The sequence below is a fragment of the Montipora capricornis genome, chromosome 4, assembly GCF_036669925.1.
Source record: "Montipora capricornis isolate CH-2021 chromosome 4, ASM3666992v2, whole genome shotgun sequence".
Taxonomy (NCBI): domain Eukaryota; kingdom Metazoa; phylum Cnidaria; class Anthozoa; order Scleractinia; family Acroporidae; genus Montipora; species Montipora capricornis.
In genome coordinates, this window is record NC_090886.1 from 3,199,940 (window position 1) to 3,214,380 (window position 14,441).

General features: G+C 39.0%; 2 protein-coding genes and 1 pseudogene across 3 annotated transcripts in view; 2 read left to right on the forward strand and 1 right to left on the reverse strand.

Annotated features, from left to right (window-relative positions):
• LOC138045218 (eukaryotic translation elongation factor 1 epsilon-1-like) overlaps positions 1-790 on the forward strand; it is a 14,784-nt gene extending 13,994 nt beyond the window's left edge. The window contains exon 6 of the mRNA XM_068891633.1: positions 95-790. The gene's annotated coding sequence lies outside the window, so the exon portion shown is untranslated. The remainder of the gene's footprint in view (positions 1-94) is intronic.
• On the reverse strand, positions 366-11,233 carry LOC138045216 (leukocyte surface antigen CD53-like). Of its 2 annotated transcripts, none has more exons than XM_068891629.1 (9): positions 11,060-11,233; positions 7,358-7,438; positions 7,104-7,152; positions 6,949-7,001; positions 6,031-6,105; positions 3,590-3,658; positions 2,251-2,352; positions 2,068-2,151; positions 366-1,735 (listed from the first exon to the last, which is right to left on the reverse strand). In XM_068891629.1, the coding sequence occupies exons 1-9, from the start codon at positions 11,108-11,110 to the stop codon at positions 1,427-1,429; spliced, it is 873 nt and encodes a 290-aa protein (XP_068747730.1). In that variant the 5' UTR covers positions 11,111-11,233; the 3' UTR covers positions 366-1,426. The 2 variants fall into 2 exon arrangements, with proteins under 2 accessions (XP_068747730.1, XP_068747729.1); XM_068891628.1 differs by lacking the exon at positions 11,060-11,233 and adding an exon at positions 9,541-10,217.
• A 2,776-nt stretch (positions 11,234-14,009) lies between these two features.
• The window catches only part of LOC138045196 (uncharacterized), a 3,476-nt pseudogene continuing 3,044 nt past the window's right edge, over positions 14,010-14,441 (forward strand).

The window sequence follows — 14,441 nt, forward strand, 5'->3', positions numbered from 1 at the left end:
TACATGTCTTGTATTGGGTATGCGTTTAGTTAAAAAAAAAATAAGGCTAAAATATTGAGAAGTCAAAGACGTTTTTTTTTTTGTCTTTTCTCAGGACCTTGTGCCTTTCCTCAATAGTTCCGATAACTTTTCGGCTCATTTACGAAACTGCCTTCAAGATAACAAGAGACAAAATGATGGTGGAGTTTGTTGACTTAAAAGCTCTCTGTTCTCAAGATACAGAGAAATTTTGACACCTGAAGAGGGCCCCAAAAGTTTTGGAGCTTTCGAGAAATGGGCCCCTGAGCTTAAACAGGATGATATTCTTTGGGTGTAAAACGAAAAACTGACCACAAATTTGACAGATTTTGACAATGCATGTGCTTTGTCCCAGTTGGCCTTTTGTGGCATTATTACCCTTTATTATATAGATATTAAGAAAAAAGTAAAATCGTTCTCTGGTAAAAAGTTTTGAAAAAACTATGAGCTTTCGACAGACTGAACTGCTGCCTTCAACGGATAAAAATGTGTGAAGCCTAAAAGCGAAAGAAATTTAAATATAACGAAAAATTCGCATAAATTAAAGGGTAAAAGCATGTAGTGGAAAGAATGTTTAAAATGCTAAGAAAATTAGTGTTTCTTTAAGAGAATGTGATATTGTCTTGGGAGCGGGCACGAATTGTTGTCTGCCCCTACAGTTTTTGCCGTGTGCCATGACTCCAATGTCTTTCTGCTCCGGTTGTTCGCTTTGTCAATGATTTTAGAATTGTTAAAGTCAATATCATGATTAAAAGTCCACGCGTGTTTTGCGACATTTGAGCCTTTAGTACAATGCTTTAAGTTCCTCATATGTTCCTTTCTCCTAGTAGTAAAGGATCTTTTAGTTTCGCCAATGTAGCTCCACGGCTCCACATGGCCGCTTGGGGATAGATATTGATGAAATACCATGATTTCTCCTTTTAATAAAAAATCATATCTTCACCGCGCGCAGTGAACATATCATTTTTATCTTTCATATGTGAGGATATTGGTGTTGTCATGGTAAGCAACACGATTAGAATAAAAACGCGAGCTTTCTCTTCATTTTAAGATACTTTTGTGCGTCATTATAATTCTTTACTACAGTAACATTTTTATTGCAAAATTTGACATCATGATTTGTTTTTCATAACATTCATGTCTTGTTTCATGTTACACAACATGCGTGTTTTAGCGGTTGGTGACCACTTTTTCATCATTTCGAAACTGAATAAAACAAGTTGTTTTAAATCTAGACATTTCATCAATATCTATACAATAAACAGAACATTACATGGCCGCTTGGGGATACGAATTTTATCTTCTCGTGCTGAAAGTATCTCTCACGAGTGAGCGAAGCGAACGAGTGAGAGATACTTGCAGCACTGGAAGATAAAATTCGTATCCCCAAGCGGCCATGTAATATCCTCTATTTCTCTATTAGACTGAGAATCGAGTTTGGTCTTCGATTCTCCTTTGCCCAGTTCTTTCTTGTGGTGCTGTGTCTTCTTCCATCCACCAAATCAACGGAATCTTGCGGTTGCGGTCTCTTTTGTTTTCTGTCTTGAGGAGGCGTCGTTTCCTCTGGTGTCTGTTTAAAGCTTTCTTGATCATGGCCAGCTCTTTCTGACATCTGAGGCATTGGATGATTTTGGGGAACAACTCTTATTCGTTTTACTGTTCTGTCGCCACTCTCTATCTCTGAAAGAAGGCGACAGGTTCCTCCTAAAATGAACATCTGCAAATAACAAAATCATTTTTTTTAGTAAATGGTAGTGATGTAGCCTTTTTCCTAGATTTGCCAAACAGCAGTGAGAAAAAAAAAAGGTTATCTTTTCTCCAGCTGTCACATTCAGCTGTCCCATCCACTTGATCCACGCCATACAGCCATGTTAATTAAGTTTCATTCAATCTATTTTTTTATTAATTTACTTATTCGCTTTCTTACCTGCCAACTCACTGCCTCGCGCAACCACCCACTCATTCACCCACTCTTTCATCTTTCTCACTTGCCCATTCACTCACTCACTCACTCACTCGCTCCCTCGCTCACTCATTCATTCATTTCACCTGTAAAACAGCCACTGTTACAGCACATGTTGCAAGAATGACGTGATTTTCTTTGATCCAGTCCATTAACTTTGCATAGCAATCCTGAAAGCATTAAACAAACGGTACAACACGAATTATTACACATTTACAGCTGTGCATACTAAATATTATTAATTTCAATGCTACAACTTTGACTGTTACCTTAAGTCTGACATCACTTGTTTTGTTACCATTAACAAAACAGGATTTGTGAGAACTTGACTGGTGTTCCAGGGTCAATGGTGTCAGACCACAACAATTGAACTAAAAGTAAAAGATTAAAGACAAATGGTACATTCTATTGTGAGTTTTGTCTTTGATGATATCGTCCTCTGTGGTGAGAAATATTAGGGAGTTAAGAAACGATGACGTCTACGAAAGACAGTGCCACAAAATAATAATATCACCTACTAATTCAAAGGTATTTTTGCGCGGTTTACTGAATATGCGGGAAAAGCAGGTCTTAACAAGTGTTATTGAAATCCAAAAAGAAAATTGGGGGTAACCACCACCATAAATCAACGGGAAAAAACTCGGTCCGTAACTTACAGTACGGACCGAGAAAACGAGGTTAGTAAGAGGTATTTATTATCAATCAACTTCAAAAAGTGACACAGAGATTGTACTCTGTGTAAAGCCAGACGCTTTTTCTCGTCAATTGGGGCCTTTTTAGGGCTGAAAATGTTAATGTTATTCATAGAAAACAGCGTATTGACCGAATTCAAAAATGGCCGCCAACAAATTATTCTTTTGTCTTTGTGTTAATTTAGCCTAACTAGCCTCGTTCACACGCCTAAAATTGAAAGAATTTGGGCTGTAAAACGAGGCTAGTTAGGCTAATTAACACAAAGACAAAAGAGTAATTTGTTGGCGGCCATTTTTGCATTCGGTCAATATATTATCAAAATCAATCAAACAAACAAATGTACATCACTTCAACCCATTTGAAATTTAATTCCATTTAATTAAGAAGGTCGACAAACCTTTCCCCGTATGCTCTTTCCGGGCACCGACTGTTTTCTTTTGCTGTAAGTTATATTTCAAACACGAATTCAAGTGTTTCATTGCGATTTCAAACAACGAGAAAACTATTGAAACACGAGGGCCTCCGGGCCCGAGTGTTTTATTGTTTTCGAGTTGTTTGTCATCGCAATGAAACACGCAGAATGAGTGTTTGGAATAACTTCTCAAACGAATGAAATGGAATCAATTGTTTTTCCTGGTATTTGCGCACTCTGGAATGCACTGCTTACCATGATTAATCAATATGCAGATTAGGAGTGTGTTTCAAATTTGTTGAAACACTGCCAGCAGTGTTTCAACAAATTTCAAACACTGCTTGCAGTGCCATAAGGGTTTCACTGGGTATCCAAACCATTGCACCTGACCAAATGCAATAATCCTATTGGCTTACAGCCTTATGAATAATTAATGAGTTTGAGAATTATATTTCAAGGCGTTGCTGAAAAACCCAATTCTTTCATTAATTTCAAACACCTACCTCTTGTTGAATGATGATTCTACTTTCATCGGTAGTTTTGTTCCAGTTTGCAGCAATATGGTCCGGAATCTAATGATGAAATATATTTTTTTAATTGACAAATGGAGGAACTGATGGACTGTTCTTTTTTCCTATTAGAAAGGTCGCTTTGATGAAGAAGGGAAAATCTGTATCATAAATGGGTTTGAATGAACACCTAATGTATCCCCAGCGAGTAGGCTTTTGTACATTATGCTCTTACTTTGCCACTAAAACGCTCCATTTTAACGCTCTTCCTTACAAAAATGCTCAATTAATGCTGATTATACATAGGCTGATAGGGCTGTTTTTGAAATTTGAATTTTTTTCAAGTTCAACATTTCAACAGAAATAAAGGCTCAGCTTCACAAAAACGTATAAATTATGTGTACAACACAAATGTAGTGTCAAGTTAACAATGTATGGTATTTGATATTTTAAGTGAAACTTAGTCTTTGTTGTTGTATTGCAACATAAGTGATGTTTCAGTCTAATCTTCTAAGGATTGTTCTCGTCGATTTTGTCGTAAGAATACTTTTACTTTCATTGTCTCTGAAAAAAACTTTTTTGGCGGAAAAATGCCACTGGATTGCTCGAATAATGCTTTAAAATGCTTTTGCTTCAATAAAATGCTCGCACAATGTACAAAAGCCTACCAGCGAGTCGCAGGGGAAACGGCTATGCAATCTGTTGCTTGGGAAATACGTGGGAGTTAGCTACTCTTCTTGCAAGGTTTTCCCTCGGATAGTTCGGTCTTTCCTTAAAGGCCACTGTCATGCTAAATTTGCTGTTTTTAGGTCAAAACTGGGTAAAAATCTAAGTTAGTACTTTGGCTCACAGGTGCAACATTCCCGACAACCCTATGAGAAGATATTAAATGTATTTATGGCACAAAGAGGTATTCGTGTTTCATTTTTGGCTACTTTGTGAAGACATCGTCTTTTCTTTCAAGTTTCAATCCATTTCCATCCTCTCCATCCTTGACCGCAAACAACCAAGAATAGCTTCAGTTCACTTCAATGGTTAATTGTAACAAAACTACAGCATTATATTTTGGTCTTCATTGATGCAAAAACGTCTTTTAGTGTTCTGAAGTTTGACTAAAATAGCGTGACGCAGCCCCTTTAAATGTTGGGAGTTGTTGGTTCTGCAGATGTGGATGGTGTTGGCAGTTGTGTGAAAACGGACGCTGACTCCCGACAATGCGGGGATGTGCAGTGGATTATGGGAAGGGTGCGGCCCATAAGACTTTGTAAACTTACAAAAATTCAGCTGACATCTTGTCAGTTTTGAACGGAAGACCTTAGACAGCAATGACCAGAACCAAGGTTGCTGTCCAGCGGTTTTCGTTAAAACAGTGGTTTGCTGGGGGTGCTCAGTCTCGTGGGTTTAGGAAACCTGGTTGTGGTCATTGTTTTTTAAACTTTTTCGTTTTGGACTCGTTAATGCGCTGCTATCTACACGCGAGTGCGTGGCCCCAACAATGTTGGAAGACCTGTGCAACCGGATCCATCATTGTTGCACTACGCTTCGGCGATCACACAAATGTTGGGTGTGGTTGGCTAAAAAGTCTGACCAACTTCGTGCAACAACATACAACAGGGTGTGCAACGGAAGCAAAATCTACAACCCAACGATGTTGGGGAGTTGTTGGCCAACAATGTTGCGTCCGTTTCCACGGGTCATTACTTGCTTGTAGAGTTTTTATGTGTCATTTCTTTCGTTTTGTTTATCTTTTTGCAGTCTTCCTCACCGCTGCTATTTTCTTTCCTCGGATAAAAAAGCTGACATGGACGTAAATAAATGAAGTGGATAGTTTCTAAAGAAACTGTGGTGCTGCGTCGGTGGGGAAGTAGTATGCAAAAATTTGGTTTTATCAACGGAGTTGATAATGTAAATTGACCACCGTACAGAGATTCTAAAAGCTGACGTTTCGAGCGTTAGCTCCTCGTCAGAGCGAATCGAGGAATTGTGGGTTATGTGTAGTTTTTATAGTAGAGTAGGAGCTACGTTATTGGTGGTAACATGGCAACGTGAAAAATAGGAATACATTAGTTAAATAACAAATCGCTTAGATCCCGATATTTTGCTAGTGTTAAGAGTGAAAGGACAAGTTTTACATCGTGAGTGCGCACATTTGAAAGTGCCGGGTTGCTCGTTAGTTTTGAGAGAGCTTCTAACTAAAAAGTTGCCTACGTTTTTGTCGCGTTTGAATGAAATAAGTGGAGGTTACGAAAAGATTCTACCAGTCTCGGTAAATAGCAGTGGTGAAGACAGTTGCAAGTAAAAAAACAAGTAGGAAGTTAAGAAAGCAATTGTCAAAAGCGAATGCTTTAATGATCGATTTGATTTCTGTGACATTTTGCCTCTTTAAAATGGCGTCAATGGTTAGGTGATTGAGGTTTTACATTTCTAGGCCTCACCTTATCTTTCTCGATGTAAATGTAAATCGCCAACCCAACCTCTATCATCAGTAACATCAACATCAGGGTAAAATACTGTAAGGAAAAAAATGTTACCAACTTTTCCCCGCTGAATCTAAGTATCAGTTGATGTCTGTGTTAAAGGTTAACTGGATGTTTGAAGACTTTTTTACACTGTAGCGAATGATCTCATCCCGTTGAATGAAGCACCTTCTCTGGTACATTTTGTAATGCCGGCAAAAGAAGTACCAAAAAAAAAAAACAATCACTACTAAATTGAACAAAAAAATAAGCGGAAAACATGAAGAAAATGCACGAAGTCCGGCAAACTGCTGACTGCTTATAAGAAGTCTACACAAGTTTTTCTAGCGTACCATGACGTAAAGTATTGCGAAATCCAAGCATTTGTTATAAAACTGAAGGTGATTTTATCTGAGGGAAATCATCCTGCAAAGTTCATTAAATGTACAGTTTATCTCGGCTTCGAAGTGAGTCTTGGTGCTCATCAAGAGCCATAATGTGCTCATCTATTGTAAGGGAAATGAGTTTGATTTGCGTAAGAATACGCAACTCATTTCCATTTGAATAGTTATGCGTCAGGACTCGCTTTGAAACTGAGGCATGCAGCAATTACTCGGCTATTACTGTACTTTGGCTTGCACTCCTACGCTTGTTCAATGGCTTAAAATATCCCGCGCCACAGTGTGCTAAAACCAATCAATCAAGGTTATGGTCGCGCGTGTTTTGTCAGGCTTAGCCTCAACTGCATTCATTTACTGTGCCTTTATGATTGGCTCGTTTATTTGTCTGCGTTTCTTGATTGGCCACCGTGATTACTTTGGTGTAACAAACACAGAAAAGTTGCACTGAAAAAAAGAAGACCTTTTTGGATTCTATAATTAACTCGTTTATACTTACCACTCTGAGTAGCGTTTGTTTGAGCAAGAGAATGCCACATGCTCCCAGAAAACCTAATTTGAAAGGAGTAGGATCGGAAATTATCTCCAAAGTTATCAAAGACATTGAGACACCAAAAAGTTTGACTCAAACTCTACTGATCCCAATCAACTTACCAACGATGAAAACAAGGGAAGATAGCACAATATAAGCCACGGTGACGTACTGAAACAAAAAAAGCCCAAAAAACAAAAACCTGAAAAAATCGCTCGTCTGTTTCTTTATCGCTGGCTCCTGTTATCTACAAATCATTATCAAAGCAATTTGATTGAATAAATGTTTCTGTTTCTTCCTTTGTTTTCGGCTGGGGGAGGGGAGGGAAGGGAGCATGCTTTTGCTTTTGCCTGAGCTCCCGTGGTTCATTACTCACCAAATTTCCGGCAAAGTGTTTATATTCCGTATCCTGTGTGGTGATCCATATACCAAGACCAAGCATGACTGAGCCTCCAAGCTGTTAAGGAAAAGAAGTCAAGCTTATCATATTCAAATTAAGGCACCACTTTGTCATTGCGAGATTTTGTACAAACCGTCAGTGCTTCGTTTTAAAGAATCTTTACTCTTGAAAACTACTCTCGCGAAATGTTGCCTTCAACAAAATCATAAGTTCCCCTATTGCAAAACCCATCATTTTGGGGACTTTAATGAGATCTTCGACAGTTGACGTCATTGAAAATGTAATTATTTTCGTTATTATTTCCGTTAGTTCAACGTCCTCAAACTAGCCGAACCATCGACGAACTCAATAGGCCTTATCACGGTTTTCGACGCCATCTTGGCGGGTAGGCAAAGCGGTCAGAAATTACAGTGTTTGTATGGGAATCCGATAGCAAATAACTTCTTCCAGAATTGAATTTTACACAATTTGTGAATCAAAACTTTTAAATACTAGGTAGAAGATTCTATTCACCAAATTTGAAGGATGTAGCTTTCCTATAAGTCGCTGAGCTTTTTTTTTTTAAATTTTCCATACATTAGTCTTAAATTTTTTTCCCGCGAACTGCGTCTACACGTTTGTCTACCCAGCCAAATTTACAGACTAATGTGTGGAAAATTCCAAAAATTAACTGAGCGTCTTCTACATCAACTTGGTGAATACAATCTTCTACCTAGTATTTTAACGTTTTGATTCACAAATTGTGTAAAATTCAATTTTGGAAGAAGTTATTTGCTACCGGATTCCCATACAAACACTGTAATTTCTGACCGCTTTGCCTACCCGTCAAGATGGCGTCGAAAACCGTGATAAGGCCTGGATGAAGCTTGATAGGAATTTGCTTTTGTGCGTTCAGTCGCTTTCCATACAACTTGAGATTTCAGCGTTTCACGTTGCAGATTCCCTGATAACGGGAAAGAAATTTACGTGCAGAACATTTGCATTGATATTATTTCGTAGTGTTCCGTGATGTGATCTGATGTAGATCTCAAGCTCCTTAATTATGCTTCGCTGCGTTTGCCGGCAAGAGCCAACGACTAATTCCAGCACTACTGCTTGCCATGAAACTAGCAAAGTTCTCCTTGATGGTTCAATTCATTTCTCTCTTTTTGGTTCCTTCTCGATAACCGTAGCTTTCAGAGAAGAAATAATCTGTAATTAAATAGGTTTCATTGAGTTTGAACAAAGAGTAAATTTTGACCCCGACGTAGCTGGTCTAGATGTGTAGCTTAAGTGGTCTCTATCGAACAAAGCTTATGTCACGCGATATCTGTCGTACGCCGACCAGTGCCTGAAGTCGCGTTATTGAGTAGGATAGAATACAAGCACATAATATTCAGTCTTACTGATATTTAGCGTGCGTGTAACGAGTTTCAGTTTGTATAAACGCGAGAGTCGAGACCTTTTTAATTAAGTGCTACCCAAAACTTTCCTCGGTAACCAAGTACCGTAACGGTAACACGTACAAGTAAAAACATGACTTTGCTCACTTCCAGAGAAACCCTTGAAAGCTCTTCGCCCCCTCTTCGCCAAGCGAGTGTCCTTTTTATTGACTGCCAAAAACGGGAACTCGGAGCTGAATTCAACGTTAACGGACTTTGCAACCTAAATGCGACTTCATAATAACATTACCATTTATGTTTAGAGAACTACCAAGCGCACGAGCTATGTTGTGATCATGACTAATATTTGACGTTGAACAAAGAGATGTAGAGGAGCGATATCATTAAATACGGAGTATTCGGCAAGAAAAACTGTCTGATCTACGAGTTATAACGAAAAGAAGATAAAAGTTTGCCTTGTCTTAACACAACGAAATGAATCATTGCGAATATGCGTGATCCAGAGTTTGGTGAATACCTACATCTAACTTACATTGTGATTTTAGTAGTTACTCTAATATTTCAGAATTTATAAATACAGCAGTCAATTCGATGGGGCAGGTGAAGTAGCTCTTGATCATGTTTTCGTCAGAGTAAATTAATAACCGTCATGTACAGTTTGTCAGTGTAATTTTGGAGACAAAAATGTCGCCAAATTGTGGACTAAAGCTCAAAGCCGATTAAAATAAGTTGTGCTGGATTAGAGCTCTCAGTTATCTCAGTTTCCAAATAACTCACCCAAACTAAAGCGTTGAAAGTGAATAGGATCCATCGGACGAACTTGGAACAGTTGTCCATATGTACCATTTTCAGTATTCCAAGTTATCCAGTTGAACTTCGAGTTCTGGGCCTTAGGCAATTTCAAAAAACAATTCTACCTCAAAAAAGACGGAAATCCTTTCAATAGATTATCACAGTTTGTCACTCTTTTCTCCAGGAAGTACTTAGTGATTTTCGAAAATCATGAGACGATTGACGTATTGAGCTCGTGAGTGGAAGCATTGTAAATGGTGTTTGCACGTTTAGAATGCTTCTGTTTGTCGTAACGAGCTGACCTTTACGCACCATTAGTTGAATAATTTTTGTAATTAAACCCATTTCGGAATAAAAAATGCGGACTTTGGCTAATATTCTTAAAAATGAATAACTAATCCTAAGTAAGACTCTTTTAAAGCCTTCATTTGTAGTACTTGCTGAATGCTCGGTTTCTCACTGAAAAGAGTGACCCCATATGTTCCTTGGCGGCCTAAAAATCCATTTGTTAAACGACTCTCACTCGGCACCGGAAAAAGCTGAACTCAAACAGGTTTTTCAAGTGAATGAAAGGCAAAATAATTTGCCAAATTTCATGCCTTAAAACAGCTTGCCTCAAAAAATAAGCCCGGCCAAAAGTTACGTTAGGCTTTCGTGAAGCGCTCACAAGGTGTTCGTGATAATGATAAATTATTTCCCGATTTTCAGAAAATAAATGCACAGCACTCGTTCCGCGAAAAGCTAATAATAGAAGGATGCTGTCATTTACAAAGACATGCAGACAATAGAAACAAACATGCATTGTTATCAACCAAGTGCAATTAAGTTCGGGTGCTTTTGCATTATGCGCTGTCCGGTGATTTGGCACAGACAATGTGGAGAAGATTAATTAAGAATGCTCAGCTGCTACGAATTATCCGAAATTGGATTTACCGAATGGATTTCCATTTCCTCTATCGATTGGTCCTTGTTCATGTATGTGTCAAAAACCATTCTTTCTTTTTCAAACGCCTCGAATGAAAAATTTGTCTATAACCAATTTCACAGCAATAAAGTACATTATATAGGTCGTTTGTGGCAACATAGTTATGGTGGCAAACAGTCAAAACGGTTTGCAAATCTGATACCCCTTTTAGCGTTTGTCATTTTTGATTGCGAATGCAACCATTCCAGCCAGTACAATGCTCAACACCCGTTTAGTGTTTTTGACAGTTTGTTTACAATCTTAGCCCTCGCTCAATTACGAAGAAGGCTTCTGTCAACGTAACGGTGTAATCTAGAACTAGCCCATTATCCAAGACAGACATGTACAATTGCCAAGTTGACAACCTCGATTTAAAAATCTTACTATTGAATCAATAAAATTGACGCCATGATCCCACCGCACTGTTCATTTCGATCGGAAGTTAATGAATATACCGAAACAATCACAAACTATCAATTCTTGGTAAATGATTTGCGTAGTGAAACAAAATCACTAAACAGAGATGCATGCAGGACTTACCAAAATAACAGTCGTGAATGTGCACACCATCCACTTTAAACATTTCCCCATATTGCCTAGTTCTTTCAAAATATTTCAACATTAATTTGCGGGAGGCAACCATACATCTCTTAAAGAAATACTAAAACTCTTTTCACCCCGGGCCAAGAACCCTTCTTTATAATAACACAATGGAGTCCGTGACGTCATCAGATACACGTCATGATCTCTTGTTTGCTCAGGTACTTATGATGCCTAGGACAAAAGACGTGTGATTAATAATTCAAGTGGATTATCCTTCTCTTAAATTTACCAGATGCGGCCTTGTCTGCAGTAGAGATCGTCTGGAGAATGCAAAGTTTTGTCTCAGTGTTTTTAACGCAGATGCTATTGTCATCGGACATAGTTTGATGCTACTCCAGTTTTGAAGCTGAGAAAGTTGCAATTGAAAGATCCAACGTCTCGACTTTCCTGTATAGGAAGAAAAACCTTAAATAACCATGACCACAACCAGGTTTTCTGAGCCCGCGAGACTGAGCACCCCCAGCAAACCACCCGAAGGCCTTAATCACATGGAGGCCAACGTAGCCTGCGCTCGCAGACGTATTTCCAGTTGTCGCTTCTTTCCGCTCGGGCGGAGGCCATAATTGAAAACTCTTGTTTTTGCGCACCGAAATTTCAATTGTCTATAGCCAATATGGCCGCCGCGCAAATAAGGCCCATAGTGAACCCATAGTGTCTTCATCAAGGGTAATCCAAAGTTGCCGCAAAAGTCCTTTTCATAAGCTACCAATTTGCAAATTTTAGCATCATTTTCTTCTAACAAGACGCAAATAAGTGTCACGTAAAAGGCCGCCATCATCACTGTTCAAAGGAGCGTGGCAACCTCGTTCCTAGGGTCTCCATTGTCCTCATCGACAAAGAGACCCTGGGAATGAGGTTGAGGAACGTGGGTGGCATAGACAACACGTCATTGCCCTCGGTATTTTGTTCAGGTATCCAGTATCCTCCTGCGAAAGATATTCTTTTTTGTCTCGTCACGTGTAATCTTTTGAATTCCTGTCCCGAGAGGTCGACCAAGGACAGCTCGCTCGCGGGCTACTGCTGTCGCGTTCCCGCGTTTCGTTACTGAAACTCGGTCCTTGAAACTTGGGTTCGCTAATAACCAGGCTCGAGATTGAATTCTTAAATAACTGACTTCATTCTTGAACACAATAACAAATCGGTAAAACTGAAAGGAAATTCGGAACAATGAGCTATTTACAAATAAGGGCGAGGAGGCAGAAAAACAACGTGCAAAAACGATACAACCCAGACAAATGAAACAAAACCAAAAAAGAACTAAACCTTGTTGATACGCGATTTTAAAACCAGCGCTTACTGAAAATGTTGGCAGTGAGAAACTTCTTCTCTACTGGCCATTTATATTTTTTCAAGCAGATTTAACCAGGTCTGTTTATTTTCATTTATTTTTTCATTGTCATTACTTTCCTTATTTGGTATTAGTCTTCTTGTTTAAATTCAATTGTACTTTAGGTAACCGTTACTTCTGACGATGTATGTTGGAGCATACGAAACGAAAAGTTCATAAAGAGTTTTACAACATGCGTTGTCTCGTTTTGTTTATAACGGCAGTTTGTTTGTTATTTTTACATTCGATGCTGTGTCCGTGGGTTTGAAAAAACTGAAAGGAAACTCCTAACTGACTGTAAGAACTCTGTGAACACTCCGTAAACTCCTTGAAATGAAGGCTAATGCGACTCCGAACCACTGCACGTGCTCAGTATAGAACGACTAGAAACTGAGGACTGTATTAACTTCCCGTATTAACTAGAAAATTGACGATAAGAAACAGCCATGCAATACAAACGAATACAGGTATAAAATTCGGAAATTAAATGTGATAACAGATAAGCAAGGGTAAGTGGAATGACTATCTGTGAGCGGCGATAACGAATATCAAAAGAAAACCGTAATCAAACTTGACGGCCACATGGAACCAGGAAGTGAGAGACATTAATTGGGCCCTCCCCTCGGGGCTTTTCAGGCAAAATTGACAATGCAGTTTGGACGACCTCAGCCCTACTTCTTATCCTGCAGTTTACAGATACTTTCCCTCGAGGAGGCTGGCTATGAAATCATGGGCAGTCTTACTTTACTTTTTAATAAAAGCATAATAGAAACAAAAATAAATAAATAAATAAATAAATAAATAAATTTACTCATTTATTTACATTTTTAATCCATAGGTGGAAATAGTACAATACTATAGAGGTCGGTCATTTTCCCACTAAACCACGGATTGTAAAAAGAGTCCTGTGTTTTTACGATCCATGACTAAACTAACGGAATTCCGAACAAAGTGGCATGGTGTTCTAATAATTTTATGGTTATAAGTAATTCACTGTGACATTTAACAAGGTCTGTCGGTAGAAAGAACGTGTCGTCTTGAAGGCTGGTCATCTCATTCTCTCCATATTGCTTATTATTTAAAAAATGAACTACGGGTATCAAAATTCCAGCATTTTTATTGGCTCGCCGGACACATAGTCCTGTTCCGAGACTCCTTCTTACCCCGCCCTGAAAATGGGCCTGGAACCCAGGCGGGAAAAGAGAGAGGCCTGCATTACTTGCAGGCGCATGCTCGGAATGAGCCAATCATATTGCATTAGATGCCAGGCTGGATATGTACATAAAGGGAACCTTGAAACTCCGACAAAAAATCTTATATGAAAATTACTGTTCGATTTGCAGTGTCAGGAAAGAGAACATCTAAATTATGCCTCGTCGTGACCAAACGAGGAGAAAAAACCCCGATCACATTGGGGATTTTTGGTCGGTTTTGAAACCACCCCTGTATTTTTGGTCTCAACAGTATTAAGGCCCCATGGCCGTGTGGGTAAAAATTGACTAGCACCAAGGCACTTCTTTTGGAAGCCTGGGTGCTAATCTGATGAAAGAGAAAGGGCTTGGTATGCTTGAAATAATAGCCGAGGAACGGAGCTTCAAATTGATACCAAATTTGTTGACTTTTGAGAGTAGATTTGAAGGTTTTTGGATAAAGGAAAGTCGTGAAAGTATTCGGGACATTTTGCTGATTATTTTGGCGGAGTTTGAGGCCTGCTTTTGCCTTAATTGTCGCACATGATGAAAATCTGAAACGATAGGATTGCTGTTTATGGACAAAAGAACGTGGAGGGAAAATTTCCCGAGGATTGAAGATATTTTCACGATTTTAGACCAAGAAGATGTCGAAGCGCACGAGAAGTCGAGAGAGGTTTCCAATAGGAGAGTGGGCTCGTAAAGCGAAGTATAAGCGCATCGAAGCTGTGGAAGCGAGCAAAAGTCTTGAAAAAATTGAGCAGGAGATTTCAAGTGCGAAGGAGACCACAAAAATTCTAAA

Excerpts from the sequence above, each read along its gene's own strand:
- LOC138045216 (XM_068891628.1), bottom strand. The coding sequence starts at position 9,609 with ATGGTACATATGGACAACTGTTCCAAGTTCGTCCGATGGATCCTATTC. Across the intron at positions 7,439-9,540 it reads CTTTCAACGCTTTAGTTTGG|CTTGGAGGCTCAGTCATGCT; the intron begins GTGAGTTATTTG and ends TTTCCTTAACAG. Across the intron at positions 2,353-3,589 it reads GAATCATCATTCAACAAGAG|TTCAATTGTTGTGGTCTGAC; the intron begins GTAGGTGTTTGA and ends TTTTACTTTTAG.